The sequence below is a fragment of the Rhincodon typus genome, chromosome 3, assembly GCF_021869965.1.
Source record: "Rhincodon typus isolate 14 chromosome 3, sRhiTyp1.1, whole genome shotgun sequence".
NCBI classification, from domain to species: domain Eukaryota; kingdom Metazoa; phylum Chordata; class Chondrichthyes; order Orectolobiformes; family Rhincodontidae; genus Rhincodon; species Rhincodon typus.
Window position 1 is genome coordinate 77,012,737 of NC_063334.1, and position 21,374 is coordinate 77,034,110.

Consider the following 21,374-nt stretch of genomic DNA (forward strand, 5'->3'; position numbering starts at 1 on the left):
ACTGCAGGTCTGCTGGAAAAATGAGCTCAATAAAGAGGTGAATTTCACATCAACCATACGTGACACACAGAATTTGTAGATTGAAGATGAGCTTCTTTGACATATTTGAACATCAGTAATTCAGGATGCTGGAGGTGGCGACAAATGTTTGCAGTCTGTCGAAACATGACTTTCCACTTGCTGGGCCTGAGGACCATGATTAATTGATGGCTGTCAAAAGTATCGATGCTTCAACATTTCTGTCTCTGGATTTTCTCAGACTACGTCCAGAAGCATTTGCAAGATCTCTGAGTTGGAAGCACACAAACAGCTAAAGCAGAGTGCTAATAGCTTGTTTGCCAGCAAAGACAATCATGTAAACTTTTCCTGGCTTTGATAATGCCAGTTAGAATGAGTGGGTGCTCAGGTTGTTAGGCCCAACTGGTTCCCCACAGGTACTGGGTGTTATTGATTGCATACGTGTGGCACTAAAGATACCCAGAAATCACCCAGGGGTGATTATCAACAGTAAAGGCTCCAATTCTATTAATGTGCATCTGGTATGCAACACTGAAAGAATGTTTATGGGTGTGCATGTTGGTGTGCATAGGATTCCCAAGCAGCTTTCATGCAGATTTTGCTTTGCAGTAGACAACCCTCTCTGGGTTCCTTAGGAACCCTGGAACCAGAGTTATCAACTGGCTACTTGGAAACAATAAAACCCAACTGATATTATCTCTCAGAAACTAAAGGAGTGACATCCAAGAGGATTACAATCATTGCCTTACCACCGCTAGATGTGTCATCAAACAAGCAGTCAGGCTCCTTAAGGTGCACTTCAGGTGTTTATACAAATGTGGAGTCATCCTTCAGTCTACATCAGCCAAGGCACCAATAATGTTTGTAACATGCTGAAATCTAAATATTCTATCTCCCCAGAGGTTGAAGAGGGGTTCTGGAATATATTGAGCACTTTCCATACCTAGGCAGACACCGCTTTCGAAGGACTACCATTGATGACGAAATCTAATACCGGATCAACAGTGCTAGCTTAGCCTTCTAAAGCCTTCTTAGCCCACTAGTAGTGGGTGTTTGACAATAAAGACCTCTGCAAGTCGACAAAGATCTTGGTGTATAGAGCAGGGGTCATGAAGTTACTCTTGCACTGTAGTGGGACCTACGTAGATAAAGTGTGTGTACCTCAAGTTAAGTTTGCGAGTTTTAAAACTTTTACTTTGTGTTCATGACTTGTGGCAATCAAAACCATGGCCAATACTTATTACCCATCATTAATTGCTTTTGAGAAGGTGGTAGTGAACACCCTTCTTATACTATTGAAATCTTTATCATCTACACACATCCATTATGCTGTTAGTCAGTGAGTCGCAGGATTTTGGGTCATTGACAGTGAATAAACAGCAATATATTTCTAAGGCAGGATGTGTATTAGCTGAAGGGGATCTTGCAGGTAGTGGGGCTCCCATGAGTTCAAAGTTCCATTCTTTCTTCAGTGAAAAACACAAACGAAAATGGCCTTAACTGTCATATATTGAATAGAGGTAGCAGGAACTGCAGATGCTGGAGAATCTGAGATAACAAGGTGCAGAGCTGGATGAACACAGGAGGCCAAGCAGCATCAGAGGAGTAGGAAGGCTGACGTTTCGGGCCTAGACCCTTCTGGTTTTTTTTTCACCATTATATTTCAGTTCTAACTCTGCATGTGATCAAATCAAAACTATTGGCATCATTATTGAGCACCTTGCTGCAGAATAATTTTCTTTGCTTCAATCAGAATTATTTTGGGGGTGAAACACCAATTTTTCTATAAATGATTTTTACAATCCCCTACTTCATGTAAATATGAAAACACACTTGTCAATTTTTCAGTTTAGATGCTGTGAGTATTTTTATTGACTCAGTAGTTCACAAAAAAAATTTAGCTTGCCTCAACTGCTCTTCCTTCCTTTAATCTCTTTTGTCACAGCGAAACTTTCTCAAATGTGATAAATGTTCCTGAAAAGCTGGTTGATGAAGTACAGTTGCACCAAGGAGAACACTAAACTGTAAAAAGAAAATTATCATTTAAAGTACAAATGCTTCATTCATTAATTACACATCACACTCATTGCATTCCAATGAAGTTCAATACTGATGAGATGTGTTTTACTCCGTTTGTAAAATGCTTTTTTACACTGCTAATGTAAACTATTTTCTGCTCAACATAAACATTGTCAAATCAAAGAGTCAAATGTAAGTCTGTTGAACTCACACCTCTCAGTGCAGATGGGGGATTAGTAAAACATCATTTAACATTCCAGACACTTGTTTATTTGACTACAGGACGGCGATTAAGTTCAAGTACAAGAGCTGGTCATTAGCTGTAATGGTTGGACGTGTAAATGGTGTATCTAATTTCATCGTGGGAATTTGATACCAGCAAATCAAATTACCAGTTCTAAGAAAAACACAAGACTGCTAAAGCGGCATTACAAAACAGCTAAAACAAAGAGAAAGGAATGTTCTTGATGTGAATACAGAAACCCTTTTGGGAAAGAGGAAGTTTTATTCAACTTTAGTGTTTTTTTGCACATAGACACTATTCATGCAAAATTCTATTAAATCTTTCATCTCTCAGTGCTATCGCCAGACTTCCTCAGAAACCTGAGTCACCTTTAAGTGGCTCATACATTTACCATAACATCTTCTCTCAATGCAAGAGCTCAAGGGTAATGGAATTTCCTCAGCATTTTCATCAGCATTACTACAACCTCTTGATCTTTATCAAGTCTGCTTTGTTCCTCAGTAGAAGGTACAAATCACTTGCAGTGTGAAAGTTGTGCCTTAAAATTCAATTTGATCTAAATCCATTTAATGTAATTTGTATGTTAGACTGTATAATTTCTGATACATTTCCAGTACACTTACAGCCACAAAAGTAAGTTATGAGAATATGTGGAGAGTTTTTATTTCAAACAGAATTTAATTTAAATGTATATTATTTCCAATTGAATGGACAAAATTGTACAGTTATTACAAATGCTGTGGTGAGAGAAAATTCCTGGGATGGTACAACTGATGCAAACCATCCACTGGGGCTTGTGTGTCAAGGGAAAACTAAGGTCTGGATCTTTTTATGGAACACATAATAAAAATAAATCAAGCTTATACATGGAGACATCTGCTTTCAGTTCTACATTTTGAAAGCTTACTTATGACCTGATGACATCACAGATCTCGCTTACAGTGGAGGCCTGGTAGTTGGGGGTCGGGGGGCGGTGTCCTCAGACGGTACACCTTGTTTATGGTGAGCTTTATATAGCTGGTAAATATGCTGCAATTTGCAATATGATGCAGATATTCATTGGGATAAATGGGCTATAATAAATTTAAAAAACCTATTTGTTAATATTAGCAAGAAAGTAGATATGAATCAAAAGGAATGTCATTTTGTTAGAATGTGCTAAAACCCATGTTCAGCTCTGATTTTAGAATCTCCACATCTCCAAAAATTATTAACAAATATAATTGGAAATGTTAAAAACAATGTCAATCTTTGTAACAATGGTGTGGAGGTGCTGGTGTTGGACTGGGGTGGACAAAGTCAGAAGGCACACGACACCAGGTTGTAGTCCAACAGATTTATTTGAAATCACAAGCTTTTGGAGCGTAGCCCCTTCTCTTAGGCAGAAAGATCAAGGGCAAAGAGATCAAAAAATCATACAAATGATGTGAAAGAAGTGTCGAAAAATAAGTCTGTGCAGGTGATCAAAAGTGTCAGACAGTGTGAGTAAAGTGTCAACAGCTGAATAACAAGCAAGAAAATGGTTCAGCATGTTCAAGAATGAGATGGAAGAAGCTACTGAGTACTGATGGGTAAGTGGAAAAAATAATGAAGGGCCAAAACAATTTAGCCCATACTTACAACTTCTGGGACATAATGGCTCAAGGAACAACAACTGAAAGTAAAACAGAGTGAGTGTGGACCAGGCAGTAAATAAGTGCTGGAGAATAGAAGGATATATGCAGGGAGTTCATAAGATATTCAGACAGCAAGAGTTAAGGCCATAAAAGCACTTGTAAACAAGATAACATTGAATTTGAGTTGCTGTGGGACAGAGTCAGTGGGAGCTTGACAAGGACAAGGTTAATGAAAATATGTCATCTCCTTTACATATGGACACTTGCATCATAACTTGGAAATATTTAGATTTTATGAAAGCATTGGAGAGCACATGAGAGGGGAGAGATGCCCTCAACTTAAAAATTCACCTGAAAGATAGCAGCTCTGACAGTAAAAGAACTCCACTGCTAATGCACTGAAATGTCTGTTTAGATGATGTGCCTAAGTCTGTAGAGTGGAACTTGGATACATGATTTTTCCTGAGTAGATGGAAAGAGGATTTGAAGGAAAGAGAAGGAAACCGATTGTGTTCTGCAGGTCTGTACAGTGGGACATGGTCCCACGATTATCTGACTCAGAGAAGAAAATTTACCAGATAAGCTCATGTTGACAGTTAAACACAGTTTGATTTTGAACCTGACACTGAAAAAGACACACCATTTGATCAACTGAACGCAGACTAATAGTGGAAATGATAATAGAAAAATTTAAAAATCAGCACGATGTCATCAGGTTTGTAATTATTCAGTTGCAGTAAACATAGGTGGATAGATTCACAGCATATAATAGTGGAATAAGGATTCTTGTGGCACAGTGGTAGTGCCCCTACCTCTGGGCCAGGAGACTTGGGTTCAAGTCTCACCTGCTCCAGAGGTGTAATAAAATTTCTGAACCAGTTGATTAGAGGTACCTGTACAGCAATACTGGGACTGTTTTGAAGGCAATGCTGGTGTTAAAGTTACTGAAGTTAATCTTATCAGCAAACATCTCAGGTTGGGTCATGCTGGTAGGAATGATTTCACTGAGGGATAACACATACAGAAAAAAATTATGATGGCTTGATCAAGAGATTTATGACAAATTACAGATGGCACAATAACAGAATTGAAGTGACTGTTCAGGGAATTGAAGTGACTGTTTCAGAAAAATTGGAATGGAAACATGGGAGGGTTGGCATTACAATGCTCCTTGCAGGAGAACAACGAAGCAGAACTGAATGGTCAGGTTCCTGAAAGTGTGCGAAAAGCGGAGAGTGAGATGAAGTGTGTTTGCTTTCTTTTCATTAAATTTGTTTGAATTAGCTTTACTGTCGCATACTCACGTGAGTACAGTGAGAAGTTTATAAGTTGTCACTTACAGCGCATCTTAGGTACAAAGATACCTATGTACAGCATCTTCAGTTAAAGAATAGTTACAGTGCAACAATGTCACCAACACACAGCACCATCTTAGGTACAGGGTACCTAGGTACAATCCTTAGTTACAGAATAGAGAAATGAAGAAGATAAGTTACATGGCAGTTATACACAGTATAACCATAGTTAAAAAAAACAAGAAGCAAAGTTAAAAAAAAAACATCACAGTCTCTCTTCAGACCAGTGCAGGGGCCTCAACTTGGTCTGAACGCTGGATGCCTTCATGCTCACACACCGGGCCACTGCCCCCATTCTGCTTCGGGCACGCTAGTCACTGGATCCCTGCTCTGGGCCACCAAAGAAAAACCACAGAAGAGAGAAATAAAAGGAAAAATCTTAATTCTATTGGAATGGAACACATTAGAGACTGTATTTTCTGAGTGATTAATTCTACTTTTGACCTCCTTCAAAACGTCTCTAGGCGCAAAGCACAAGGCAGGAATATGATGAAATCTTCTCCATTTGCTTGGATAGGTGCAGCTAACGTAGCACTGAAGAAGGCACACGTTAGTCAGCACACTGCAGTTTTCTTGATTAGGATCTGATCAGCCACCTCAAACAAACACTCCCTCCACTAATGACCCATTGGGTTGCAGGTCATTGCTTCCCTTTAAAGGAGTGTTTTTGGTAGTTGGGTAACATAACATATAACTAGTGGATTTTACAGGACTAAAAGCTGGTAGTAGGTGGAGCAACCATTCAGGATCTTAACATCTGCCCCACATCAATTTAATGCTGGAAGCAGTATTAACAGCTTTAATGTGAGATTTCTGCCCTTTTTGGAGAGGATTTGCTGCCTTACAAAAGTGCCAGCCAGACAAGTAGCCTATCATTGTGTCTTTGACAAATTTTGTAATTTGAATGATCCCATCATCTATTTCATTAATAAATACTGTAAGTAGTTGAGCCTTCAAAGTAGATCCCTATAGGATGCCACAAGACACAGCTTACCTTTCTGTTTTCTCTATGTCTAGCTTCTCAGGCAATCTATGATACATAAATTCAGTGAATTAGATCATAGAATCCCTACAGTGTAGAAACAGGCCCTTTGGCCCAACAAGTCCACACAGAACATCAGCACACCCACCCAGACCCATCCCCCTGAACACTACAGGCAATTTAACATGGCCAATCCTCCTAACCTGCACATCTTTGGACTTGGGGAGGAAACTGGAGCACCAGGAGGAAACCCATGCAGACGCAGGGAGAATGACAGCTGCCTGAGGCTGGAATTGAACCTGGGTCCACTGGTGTTGTGAGGCAGCAGTGCTAACCACTGTGCCACCCCTTAAATGAGACTTTCCAAGGCTTGTCACTCCCTTCACCAGGAAGAAGACTACACCTAGATTTGAACTCAGATCACAGGGTTCAGAAACCAGCCCGCTCACCATTACACCATGGCAACCAGAGCCAAATTGTTATTGTCATAGCCATGGTCACAGAGACCTACAGCATAGAAAAAAAAGCCTTTTGGCCCATCAATTCTGAGCCAGTCAAAAACAACCACTTAAATATTATAGACAACACGAGGAGCTCGAACAGTTCATCCACTTCACTAACACCTTCCACCCCAACCTTAAGTTTACCTGGACCATCTCTAACACCTCTCTCCCCTTCCTGGACCTCTCTGTCTCCATATCGGGCAACCACCTAGAAACCGATATTCATTTCAAGCCCACCGACTCCCACAGCTACCTAGAATACTCCTCCTCCCACCCACCTTCCTGCAAAAATGCTATCCCCTATTCCCAATTCCTTCGCCTCCGCCGCATCTGCTCCCAGGATGAGGCATTCCACTCCCGTACATCTCAGTTGTCCTCGTTTTTCAAGGACCGTAACTTCCCTCCCTCAGTGGTCGAGAACGCCCTCAACCGTGTCTCCCACATCTCCCGCAACTCATCCCTCACACCCCATCCATGCAATAAGAACCAAAAAAGAATCCCCCTCGTCCTCACGTACCACCACACCAACCTCCGGGTCCAACGCATCATCCTCCGACACTTCTGCCATCTGCAATCCGACCCCACCACCAAAGACATTTTTCCCTCCCCACCCTTATCTGCTTTCCGGAGGGACCACTCTCTCCGTGACTCCCTTGTCCACTCCACTCTCCCCTCCAGCTCCACCACACCCGGCACTTTTCCCTGCAACCGCAGGAATTGCTACACCTGCCCCCATACCTCCTCCCTCACCCCCATCCCAGGCCCCAAGAAGACTTTCCACATCAAGCAGATGTTCACCTGCACATCTGCCAATGTGATATACTGCATCCGCTGTATCCGGTGTGGCTTCCTCTACATCGGGGAAACCAAGCGGAGGCTCCGGGACCGCTTTGCAGGACACCTACGCTCGGTTCGCACTAAACAACTGCACCTCCCAGTCGCGAACCATTTCAACTCCCCCTCCCATTCCTCAGACGACATGTCCATCCTGGGCCTCCTGCAGTGCCACAACGATGCCACCCGAAGGTTGCAGGAACAGCAACTCATATTCCGCTTGGGAACCCTGCAGCCCAATGGTATCAATGTGGATTTCGCAAGTTTCAAAATCTCCCCTCCCCCCACCGCATCCCAAAACCAGCCCAGCTCGTCCCCGCCTCCCTAACCTGTTCTTCCTCCCACCTATCCCCTCCTCCCACCTCAAGCCGCACCTCCATCTCCTACTGACTAACCTCATCCCGCCCCCTTGACCTGTCCGTCCTCCCTGGACTGACCTATCCCCTTCCTAACTCCCCACCCACACTCACCGTTACTGGCCCCATCCCCGCCTCTTCGACCTGTTTGTTTCCTCTCCACCTTTCCTCTCCTCTATCCATCTTCTATCCGCCTCCCACTCTCTCCCTATTTATTTCAGAACCCCCTTCCCCTCCCCCTATTCTAATGAAGGGTCTAGGCCCAAAACGTCAGCCTCTCTGCTCCTATGATGCTGCTTGGCCTGCTGTGTTCATCCAGCCCTGCACCTTGTTGTCTCGGATTCTCCAGCATCTGCAGTTCCTACTATCTCTGATTCAATCTCACTTAAATATTATAATCTCATTTTCCCAGCGCCTTGTATGCTTTGGCAATGTAAGTGTAAATCTAAATGTTTGTTCAATGTTATGAGAGTTTCTGCCTCTACCACCATTACAGACAGTAAGTTCTAGATTCCCACACCATCTAGGTGGAAAAACAATTTCTTCACATCCCCTGAAGGCACTCCTCAGTATTAACCCTATGAGGGCCATATACAACACATCGCACACCCCAGATCATTCCTCTTAGGTCTGCAATGTTTTTTCACCTCAGGGGATCACCAATTCCTCTTTCAGATGTCAAGACTGAAATTATATCCAGCAACCTCTCAGGCAGCACTCTGAAATCAGAGTGTGTGTAAGGATATTTTTTGTCATTTCACATCAGATTTTTTTGCAATTTTCCTTAAATTTTTGTTCTATCACCAGTTACACTCTTTTCTACCTGTTATGTCCAAATGTCCCATGATTTTAAACACCTCAATAAATCTCTTCACAATCTTCTCTAAAGAGAGCTAGTTCTTAAATGTCTACATAATTTATGTCACTGTTACTTGATCCATACTTGCAAATATTTTCTGCCCTCTCTCTAAAGATTTCACAATTTCCCAAGTGAGTTAATTTTGTCCCATGTTATCATTTTTAATAGTTTGTCCACTATTAATATTAAACTGACTGCCTGTTATAGGTGGGTTTAGTCTTACATCTTTTACTGAACTAAGATGCCTAAGGGAGACAGTATGTCATCCTAGAATCATATCTGCAACCTCAACAATATCAGTATGTTCCCCTATCAAATCCCATGTCACTATTGGTTTCCCTAAGATTATTCTACATTGTCTCGTTCAGATACAAATGGTGTCATAGGCTTGTGTCTAACTGTATTCACCAGATGAACTATCACACTCAGCATTAATTAAGACTGAATATCAGTTGGACAGCAAGATGCATATCGGGTATTCCTGCATTACTTGCCTGGTCTTCCTTAACTGACTTGCAGTCACCCATTTCCACTTGTTTGCTCACCTTTAATTAGGCTAATAATTTGTCCTCAACTCCATGAGCTTTAATTCTAGCTTAATTTCAGTTTTATTGAGTCATAGAGTAATACAACATGGAAACAGACCCTTCAGTCCAACTCATCCATGTCAACCAAGTATCCCAAACTAAATTGGTCCCGCTTGTCTGTGCCTGGACGATATCACACTAAACACTTTCTATTCATGTACTCATCCAAATGACTTTTAAATGTTGCAACTGTACCTGCATCTACCACTTTCTCTGGCAGTTCATTTCACATATAAATCACCCTCTACATGAAAACATTGCCCCTCGGGTCCCTTTTAAGACTTTCTCCTCTCACCTTAAAAATATGCCCTTGCATTTTGAGCTCTCCTACCCTGGGGAAAAGACCTTTGCTATTCACCTTATCCATGCACCTCATGATTTTATAAAATTCTATAAGGTCACCCTCAACCTCCTATGCTCCAGTAAAAAAAGGTCCCAGCTTATCCAGCCTCTTCTTATAACTCAAACTCTCTCGTCCTAGCAATATCCTGGTAAATCTTTTCTGAACTCCCTCCAATTTAATAATATCCTTCCTTTCACAGGGTGGCCAGAATTGTATACAGTACTCCAAAGGTGGCCTCACCAATGCCCTGTACAACCTCAACATGATGAGATAGTAGGAACTGCCGATGCTGGAGTCTGAGATAACAAGGTTTGGAGCTGGATGAACACAGCAGGCCAGGCAGCATCAGAGGAGTAGGAAAGCTGTCATTTCAGGCCTGGACCCTTCTTCAGAAATGGGGGAGGGGAAGGGGGCTCTGAAATAAATAGAGAGAGTGGAAGGCAATGATAGAGGGGGGATAGTGGAGCAGATAGGTGGAGAGAAGACGGTAAGGTCAAGGAGGCAGGGATGAAGCCAGTAAAGGTGAGTGTAGGTAGGGAGCTGGGATGGGGGTTGGTCAGTGAGGAGGGATGGGCGGGTAGATGGGAGGGAAGACAGACATGTCAAGGAGGCAGGGATGAAGCTATAGGTAGGAAGTAGGGGTGGGGGGAGCAGATAAGACGGAGAAAAGGCGGACAGGTCAAGGAGCTGGGTTGAGATGGGCTGGTCTTGGGATGAGTTTGGTGATGGGGAGATTTTGAAGCCTGTAAACTCCACATTGAGACCATTGGCCTGCAGGGTTCCCGGGGGAATATGAGGTGCTGTTTCTCTAGCCTTCGGCTGGCCTCGTTGTGGCTCTGGAGGAAGCCCAGGATGGACATGTCATCCAAGGGGTGGGAGGGGGCGTTGAAGTGGTTCACGACTGGGAGGCGTTGTCGTTTGTCAAGAACTGAACCTACTAGCCTCATCCCTACCTCCTTGACCTGTCCATCTTCCCTCCTACCTACCTGCTCCTCAACATGATGTCCCAACTCCTATTCTCAAAGGTCTCAGCAATGAAGGCAAACGTGTTATATGCCTGCTTAACCACCCTGTCTACCTGAAAAGCAACTTTCAAACAACCACTTATCCTGAACCCCTCGGTCTCTTCTGAAGGGACTTCATCAAATGATAACATCCATAAAAGCACTGTACACAAAATAAAATTGAATAGTTTGAATACAGAGATATGACTCCCTATGAAATCTGCCTAACAACAAACTCAAGTGACCTTTTTTATGGGGACACAAATTCAAATCTTAACTTATTGACATTAAGATGCAAATTCTAAAGCCTCAACACAGACGAGGAGCAACTTCTCTGGCTGTACATACATTCTCAGCAAAGAAAACCCACAACAGATCTTGGTGCTCCAAGTTGAAGAAAAGGACTGCTTTTGGATTTATCGCCAACCAAAATGCTGATGAACACAGATTGTCTGTTCAGAGAAAAAATGTTTATACAAAGTGAAAGACCAGAATTTGTCAAACGGTCTCATACTCCTGCAAATCTGTAAGATTATGCTCAGAAGTTTGAATGAGGGGACCAGGTTTCAAAGGGTGCTAGTTGCTTGGTCCAGGTGGAAGGAAGTATAGATCTTATTAAAGCCAGCAGGAGCTTTGAACTTTATACACGGACTATATTTCTATTGACAATGGAATGTAATGAGACATGGCATGAGATTTCAATTGGGTTAAAAGTTACTGGGGAATATTTTTTCTGTTGCCACTGAATAATGTTTAGTCCCATATTGACTGTACCTTGTTTGTAACAGTAAAAGTCTTAAAATGTGGAATCACATTGTTCGGTTCTTTGTGTTGTCACTGCAAAATTCAAACTTCTTTGTCTAAGTTATCAGATTCCATGGTGATTGCAACAATACCTATGCCCATTACATTATCACCTATATTCAATCATGTCTCTCAGCAATGACCTACTCTTTATAAATCTTTACTGGATCTCTCTGATCAGCTACAAATTTTCAAGGTATTCAGTCATCCTATTCTTTATTGAGAGCTCTAGTAATTTTATGACAATAGATGTTAAGGTTAACTGGTCTATGATTTCCTAGATTCTTAAATAACAATTTTCCAATCTACAGAAGTACCCAAATTCAGAAAACTTTGAATGACCATAATTCGGACATTTGCAATATCCGTAGTTTAAAATAGTACGATAGAAACCATTCTGTGAGTACCATCTACAAGAGGCAGTGCAGTAATTCACCAAGACTACTTTGATAGCAGCTTCCAAACCTGTGACCTCTGCCACCTTGAAGGACAAGCGATGCAGATGCATGGGAAAGATTTTTCCTTCAAGTCACATATTAGCCTGACGTGGAGCTATAAGATATTATTTCAGTGTCACTGGGGCATACTCCAAAAACAGCCTCCTTAACTGAACTAAGGGTATCCCTACATGCCAAAGACTGCAGCTGTTCAAGAAGCTGGCTCACCAGTACCTTCTCACAGGAAATAAGAGCTGGGTAATTAATGCTGCCTGAGCCAGTGACACCCACATCCTGTGAATGAATAAAAAAAAGAATGCTCTTTGGTAGAGGCTTGACACTCATAACTAAAATTATTTCCTCTGTTTCTGTTAATTTGCTTCCACAAATTATGAGTTCATTCCTGAGTCAATATTAATTTCCTTGCAATATTCTCTAAGTAAATATCAATGCAGAGTCATTTCACATTTCCTTATCTTTAATTATGTCATCATAGACAGATTGTAAGGAGCCAACAATGCTCTTAATCAGCTCTGTTTTTCCAAAGGTGTTTATGTTCATTTTCGTATCTCTTTTTATAGATTGTATGGTCGCACTTTGCTGTTTCATATATTTCTCCCATTGACTGGAACATAACCTTTTGCAGAGGTGAGGCAAGAGTGACTGCCCTTGCCACCAAGGCAGTGTTTGACTGAGTATTGCGAGCAGATGGGAATGTGAAATTTGAAACACAAACATCAAGTAAAACTTTATTGAATGGCAGAACAGGCTTAAGGGGCTGAATGGTCTACTTCTACTCCTATTTCATATGTTTGTATGGCAAAAAGGAGCTCTAACAAAGTTAAAGTCAATGGGAATCAGGGAAAAATCTCTCTAATGGTTACAGTCATATTGGAAGATGTTGTGGTTGTTGGAGCTCAGTCATTTCAGCTCAAGAACATTACTTCGAGCGTTCCTCAGGGTAATGTTCTAGGTCCAGCCATCTTCAATTGATTGATCAATGACCTTCCCTCCATCATAAGGTCGGAGGTGGAAATGCTCGCTGATGATTGCATAATATTTGGCTCCATTTGTGACTCCTCAGATACTGAAGCAGTATATGTCTAAATGCAGTAAGGCCTGGACAATATTTGTGCTTAGCATGTGGCAAGTAATGTTTGCACAATATAAGTGCCAAGCAATGCTCATCTCCAATAGTGACAATCTAGCCATTAGCCCTTAACTTTCAATGGTATTAACATGTCTGAATCCACCACTGTCAACATCCTGGGGGGTACCGTGAGCAGAAACTGAACTGGACCAGCAACTGCAGAATTATAAATGTACAGGGATATAGGTATTCTAGTGCATGTGTCACAAATGTTAATATGTAAGTGATTAAAAATGCTAATTGCTTGTATAAAAGAGGAAATGAAAATAAAAGTAGGATATTATGCTTTAGTGAAACATTGATGAGACCACATCTTTAATGCTGCCTGTAGTTCTGGGCTCCTCAGTTCAGTTTGGATGTAAATTTGTTGGAGGTGATTCAGAGCAGGTTTACTAGGTTGGTAGCTGGAATGAGCAGGTTGCCTCATAACGAAGATTGAACAAGCTGGGTTTGACTTCACTCCAAGTTTCAAAGTGTCATTAAGTTGAGTGTTAGAAGTTTTCCAGACCTTGAATGTTTTTGACAAGGGGGCATAGAAAGGAAGTTTCCCCTTGTCGGCAAGTCCAAAACTAGGATACACTGTTTTAAAATTAGAGGCCACCGTTTTAGAACAGATATGAAGAGGTCTTTTTTTTTCTGAGAGGGTTGTATGAATTTGGAACTCTTTGTCTGAAAAGGTGATGGAGGTGGGGACATTAAATATTTTTAAAATAGATCTAGATACATTCTTCTTAGGCAAGGGGTCAAAGGTTAACAGGGCTGGATGGGAATGTGGAATTCAGAAGACAAACAGATTAACCCTGATCTTATCGAATGATGGAGTAGGCTTGAAGGACAAAATGGCCAACTTCTGCTTTTAACTCACATTCTCGTACGTCACTTGCATCTTTGTTCTTTCCTGTCTGCTCCTTAGGGCAAGTACATCTTTGTCCCTTGCTCCTCAGGCATATATTCTGTACCATGCTAATTTTTGTAACATCTCCCACAGATTGGCTATAATTTTACCCATTAACAGATATACCGGTTTGCTGTTTCTGTCAGATTGTCTTGAAGTCAGCTTTAATTAAATGTACAATCTTGGATCTTAGCAGCGTTATTGCAATTCTCTCTTTCAAATGCTTCATTGAACTCAGTCACATTATGGATGTAATTTGATAAATGTCCAAGCACTATTTGGCCACTAATTAATTCTGTCTTATTGTTGATTATTTAATATATTATGGTGTAAACCCCTTATTGTATCTACAACAGATTGCTGCAAGAAACTATCTTGAAAATAGTCAACAAATGTATTCTTTCTGATGCGAGCTTGTCTGTTTATCCTACTCTATATGGAATTTAAGATGCCCCATTAAATCACTTTACCTTTAATACATGCTTGGCTAACCTTTTCACATTCAACCAATTCACAGCTGCCAGAGCTTAATATGTAACTCCCACTGAAGTCTTGAATTTTTCCCTATTTCTTAATTCTACTCATAAAGTGTCCACTGCCTACTTTCCTCTTATAGCCTTTCTCATCTCTGAAGTGATTTTATCTTCAATCACTTATGCTAATATACCTCCTCTACCAGAATCCCTGTATTTCTTGAAGACATTACAACTGGCATATTTGGATCCCTTACCTGACTATTTTACAGCCATCCTGGATAAACCAACTATTGCTTCTTTGTGTAAGTTATGTACTAGCTGGGCTGCAAAATTTGTTACACACTACTCTCATAACTCTTTGTTTATTTGCTGTATCATTGCTAATGTTCATCCATGCCATTCCTTGAATATATAACAACCATTACTGACTTTCTCATTTAAATCTGCTGCTTTACAGTGATAGTTATATCTTCTCTGAACTTCTAACTTACCAACTTATTCCTGACTTTCAGTCACATTCTCTGAGCAGTTACCATTAGCTTTGTTCTTGTGTTGACAGATCACCAGTCTTGCTTCCTCCCTAATATAATTCAAAAGTTGAATGCAATGATGTATTGCAAAGGTTATCAGTACACATATGGCCTACACTAAAATGTTTTTTTTATCGTAATGTCATTGATCCATTTTCCAAAACTACTACACACTTCACGGTTATAGTAATAAACTTTTTTAGATAGTCAGATCAGTCATGCGGCTCATTAGTTGCTTTAGAAGCATTAAAAAATCATTAATACGGGTACAAGTATAAAAGAATCATTGTTCATTTCTTATTGTAGCTAATAAAGTCACATTTTCAGGAAGTGCATATTTGAAAAGAACAGTTTCCCACTATTTTATTATCAGGTCATAAATTAAGCTAAAAAATAAACATTCTTTTTTTTAAAAAGAAAAAGGAAATCCAGCTCTATTGTTTCTCAAAATAGACATTAATGTTAATGATCTCTGCTATACTGGCCTCAGTTAAAGACCTTGACTGTGATTATAAATGAATATCAACTTAGCCCAATTAGAAGTTCTATTTAGTTTACAACATGAGTTTTGTACTTTTCCCCGTCAGTCATGAGGACAGCAAATAAAGATGTGCATTTCTTACATATTATGCTATGTTTCATTGTTGTTGTAATAAGACTGCTTAAAATAAACTTTAAGTCATGCTGTGAATCAGAGATGAATGCTATGCATAGAATCTGATCATGGTACTGTGAAATCTTTTGGTTCCCACAAGTCTGAGACAAATGCAAGTAGGGCTGAATCTTACTTTTTTCTTGCAAGGTCTGAGTTTGATTGAGTGTTTCAGCAGGTTTGTTGCCAGGAGACTTAACAAGTTCTCTTACCCTATTTTAGCAAGCTCACCCCTGACATCTCTCACATCCGATTCAACCACATCTTAGCACATGATGTTCCACAAAACTCATTACTCAAAGGGTATCTCAGAATTCACTGGCATCCCTTGTACCCTGGCCATCTTTAAAAGTTGATTGTGAATACGACAATTCACTGTCAGTCTATAGCTGGCTGGCATGAGTATGAAAATTGGCCCCAGAGATTGCTGATGATGGGAAATTGGCAGGCCCTGTGCGGTGTGGTACCTGGGGATCCTGCTGAATGGGGTGTTGCAGAGGTGGGACTTCCTCTTCCCCCAGGACCGGAAATGGAAGCCGTACCAGTCTCCTCTGAGATTGCCACCAGGTTAAAGCCATCTCAGCCTTCTAGAGCAATGCCCAACACTATGGGAAGAAGGTCAATGGTCTTCTCCATTCTGCCAGAAAATGATCCACTATCTTCTCTCCTTTTCCTCACACCCACTGTATCCCTGATTCCGTACAACGTCCCATCAAGGCTCATGATCTAACACTGTCACTATTGCCTGCAATATCTTCCCATCATAATCTAACCTACCCCAGCCTCTGACACCACTAATGCACCATGCCCTCTAGGATACCTATGCACTCACTTGGAAACCTCCCCAGACACACCAGCAGCAATAGCTCTGCCACCCACTTTCAGCTCCCATAAAATCTGCCTCTCTCACTCCAGGAGGAAAGCAGCCTACAACAAGACAGAACTGGCCACTATTCAGCTCCTCACCCCTTACAAGAGAGGATCCTATCTCTGACCACCCTGTAGAGCCTGGATTGGTACCTGCGACTTAGTGTGCCAGGACACACCTGATCAACGGCTATCCCATTTGACCTACGTACCTGCGACTTAGTGTGCCAGGACACACCTGATCAACGGCTATCCCATTTGACCTACTGCTGAAAACTATGACAAGACTCTGGGCCTTGTCATCAAAGTGTCAATGTCAAAGAGGTGAGTTGGGCTATTAGCAATGCATTTAACAAGCAATAATGGTCATCAATTGGCACATTGCCACTGCCTAACAAGAAAATCATCACATGACATATGAGAAGCATAAAAGATAGAGCAAGGTGATCTCATCATCAAGATGGGCCTCACTATATTAGTTGCCCTATTCTGCAAAACATGTCACCAGATCCCACATCACTCAGATCCCTCATCAGATTCTGCCCATAGACTCAAAAATGCTAAAGCTACACTGAAACTTTTACACAACACATGAATTCGGTACAACTGTAAATATGGCACCCCAGATATACATTTTGAGAGCAATAAGTTCCTTTTTTTTAACAAGCAATAATTACAATACAGTAGGCATACACATGAGCTGAGATTTATTATAAGTTCACAAGACTATAAGATATAAGCACATAATTAGGCCATTCTGCCCATCGAATGTTCTGCCATTCGACCATGGCTGAAATATTCCTCAACCTCAACTCCTGCCTTCTCCCTATAACCTTTGATCCCCCAACTAATCAAGAATCTATCTGTCTCTATCCAAAATGCACTCAGTGACTTGACCTCTGCAGAATGATTTCCATGGATTCACCACCCTCTGGCTGAAGACATTCCTCCTCATCTCAGTTCTAAAAGATTACCCCTTCTCTCTGAGGCTGTGCCCTCAGTTCCTAGTCTCTCCTACTAGTGGAATCATCGTTTCCACATCCGCTCTATCCAGGCATCTCAGTATTCTGTAAGTTTCAATGAGAATCCCCACATCTTTGTGGCATATATGTAGAACCAATAGTGCCTCTATTCCCATCACTGTCTCCAGTTAACCCAGTGCTTGGGTTACTTGTGTAAGAATTATAGGTAGCAGATCTTAAAGAATTTGCAAATGTGCAGTTAATAACTTCACATGAATTTTCTGACATAAATGTTTCTGTGAGCCCAGCTTCCTGCTGGGAGCTGGGAATAGCAAAAACATGTCAATAATTTCATTGTAATGAAAATAAAAAAGAAGCTCATCAATCACTTTTCACATGAGGATAGTGAGGATACATCTTACCATGCTGTTTAGTTTAGGAATTAAAAGTGAAATTTAAGCCTGAATACTTTCTGCCGTCATATTACATTCTAAAATTCTATGTGCTATTTCTAGCTAGTGCAGTTGCTTAAAATTAGCAAACAAAAGAATGAATAGTGAACACAGAAGTTTGCGGATTTTAATCTTTGTAAACCAGAAATTATACCCTGGAAAATTGTTTTCTACACACCATGCAGTAATATAATGACAACGCTCAGGTGCCTTTGATAGCAAAGGGCTGGAAACAATGCTATTGCAAAGTAATGAGTATTTATTCACTGTTTACACTAGACAATGGTGTAATAAAATCATTTTACTAACTTTTCAGCAATGGATTGGATGGCTGCTTCTTCCCACTCTTTGTACATTTGGGTGGCATGATATTAAGTTGGAAAAAAATAGAGTTAAAAAAAATGGAAGCCAACCTGCCTTCTAAAAATGAGCAATTTTTAATTGTGACATTTATATGGCCCATGCAATTTTATGGGATGCTCTTGGATCAAACAGGGGGAGTTGAGGGTTGTGAGTCTTGGCAGGTAAGTAGGGATGGCACACGGGTGCAGTATCCAAGTTGCAGAGGGACTCACTCAGAGATGATGGATGCAGCAGCCATTTGCTGCTTCAGGTGATGAGGCTTTAAATTTTCAAATTTGGGACAACTTTCTAAGGTGACACGTTGCAAAGAAACCTATATAAAGGAGTTATAGCTGAGGAGGTCTATAGCTACTGAGAATATTTACAAGAGAAGGATCAAACAAGGAGTCAGAATTTATTGTTCATATAGTGCAGATAGCAGCACATTGGTTTTGTCACCACACAAGTAATTCAGAGGCCGAGGATTATTCTCTGATGATATGAGTTCAAATTCCAGCTGGTGAAATTTAAATTCAATTTAAATTATGGGAGTGAAAGCTAGACATCAGACTTAATTAAAACAAAATCTGATTCACTAAAGTTCTTTAGGGAAGGAAATCCACTGTCCTTATCTGGTCTGGCCTACACGTGACTACTGAACTACAGCAATATGGGTTGCCTCTTAAATGCCATCTGAGCCACTCAGTTCAAGAGCAGTTCAAGCTAGGCAACAGATTCTGATCTTGCCATTGAAGCCCACATTCCAAAAAAAAATAAATTTTAAAAATTGTGCATTTTTAAAAAGATATGTTTTGTTAAAGGGCAGACAGTTGCAAAGACCATTTTCCAAAAAGACTCTACCCTGCAGGAAAGTGCGCAAACAGAAGAAACTGCCAGTATCTGTGCCGGCCCCAATTCTCTCAAGAGATAGCGACATCTCTGTGCAAGATGATGGCAGGGGAGTTATGTGAAAATTGTGATGGCCACTTATCCCAGTTGCTCTGTAGATGACATAGTTTATGACTTGGTTTACACGGGAGGCAGCTGGAGATCTATGCAGCATCTCACAGGCGCAGGTACATCGCTGCATCAAGATGGTAATTATTTTTAAACAGAGTGGGTGGCTTCATTACCTTCACTACAGTGTGGACAGTGAGCCTGAGAGACCTAGAGGGTTTTTAGCTGCAGTATATAGTGTTATAGGCTTCGTACATGAGACGAACAAGGCTGACGTGGCCAGCCAGGTATAAGACTCATCAAGGTGATCATCACCAAACAATCTGCTCAAAAGGAGATTACAATGCCTGGTCTAAATACAATGCCTTCTGAGTGCAGTATGAAGGTAAAGTTACCATAGACCCACTCTCTCATTAGAGAGAAATGACTGGTGGTGGTTTAACCTGAGAGTCATCTTGCCTCAGGAAAAGGGAGAAGTTGAGAAAGCAGGATCTTCATGGCAACCTCAGTTGTTGCAGGAATTGAACCCACGCTTCTTGGTGTCACTATGCATCTAAACCAGCTGTTCAGTCAACTGAGCTAACTGACCCCTGATGTATAATATGTTCAGGCTCAGTACTCCCTGATTATTATGGTCTACTGCACCTTTTATAAAAACCCTGGCAGAAGAGGATCTAACTTGCATCTTCGGATGATGAATCACTACCTGTGAGTCAATGAGGATAGGGTGCCAGGGAAATTCAGGGCTCTCTCACACTGAGACATCAGTCTTGAAGCTACGTAGGCATGTCAACACCTAGATCAGTGCTTCATCATCTTCCTACCTATTTGTCAATCCACATGAACAGACTAAACTATTCACATTGGGGACCACTAATTTCATCAGCAATTAGACCTGTGAGGAATCAAATTGATATAGACATGACCAGATAGTTGTGAGCTAGCTGCTTATTATGCCACCATCTAACCACACAAATATTACAATGACATGTAAATTCTTAGTCACATGCTTTTGGTAAAGATCTCAAGGAAACCTCTCACAAATACAAAATAAATGAATACCAATGGTGACCCATATATGTTATGGTTTCATAATTATTTTCCGATGCCTGTACTCTGTTGCTCCCCCATCACTGTTAACTACACTGAAGACAGTCTGCTGGCATTCATACCACTTTGCCTGTGATGACCTTGGTGGGCATACTCTAGTCACATGAGATCTCAAGGGCTCAGGCATTGTGAGGAATTCTGGCATCTCCGCTGTTGCATTGGCATTGTGAGACATTAGTGTTACTAGCAGAGAGACAGAAGAGTTGCAGTCACCATCAAGATTAGTCTCAGAGGAACCCAAGATACAGAAGGCTATTGATTTTCCACTGTCATGTGACGTATTTTTATATCACTGCTTTTCTGAGAGGAAGGAGGACATGTTGAAGTCTCCTCTCTCATTCAGCTACTTGATTGAGCTCAGTATTGAAACAATGAAATGCAGATCTACACATAAATGAATGTATTGCTTGTTCTGGCTCTCCACGAGAGGTTCCAATCTCTTGATGGAGAAAGACACATATACAGACAAGAACAGAGTGGAGGTACTCATGGCCTTTATAGATTCTTTCATTGCCTGACATCAGCCTGTGATTCAGCATCAATCTGGACTCCTGTGCTCCTCAGTGTTCCAGAGACAAGCTCTGAAAGCTGATCTAGTGCTTGTGTGATGCAGAAACTAGGCTGTGCTTCACTCCCAAAATGGCGGCTTGTGTAGAGCAAGAATATGCTTTGATGAGACCCTATCCCCTATCTCCTTCTTCAGTTTGCCCCTTGGGGATGCTGGTTGTTGGAGCCAAAGACTGACCTACTGGAGAAGACAGAAAGTTTCACACAGTTAACATTAAAGCTCAAAATGAGGTTCCCACTTCTCAGAAAGACACCTTTGCAATTTAATTTATGATCTAAAGTGATCCCCTTCCAGTCTTTAGACAAAACACACCAATATCTTCCATTGTGATAGCTACAGCTATCAACACCCAAACCATGCAATGGCCCCTCAGAGACCCATCATCTCTGCCCAAAACCCCAACCTCTTTAGACAATGGCTTTGCACAATGGATACTGGTCACTGCAGGACTT

General features: G+C 41.2%; 1 protein-coding gene across 1 annotated transcript in view; it reads right to left on the reverse strand.

Annotated features, from left to right (window-relative positions):
- Positions 1-1,925: 1,925 nt before the first annotated feature.
- krtcap2 (keratinocyte associated protein 2) overlaps positions 1,926-21,374 on the reverse strand; it is a 149,175-nt gene continuing 129,726 nt past the window's right edge. Inside the window, 1 exon segment of the mRNA XM_048593678.1 lies at positions 1,926-2,040. Within this exon segment, the coding sequence (XP_048449635.1) occupies positions 1,926-2,040 (115 nt within the window).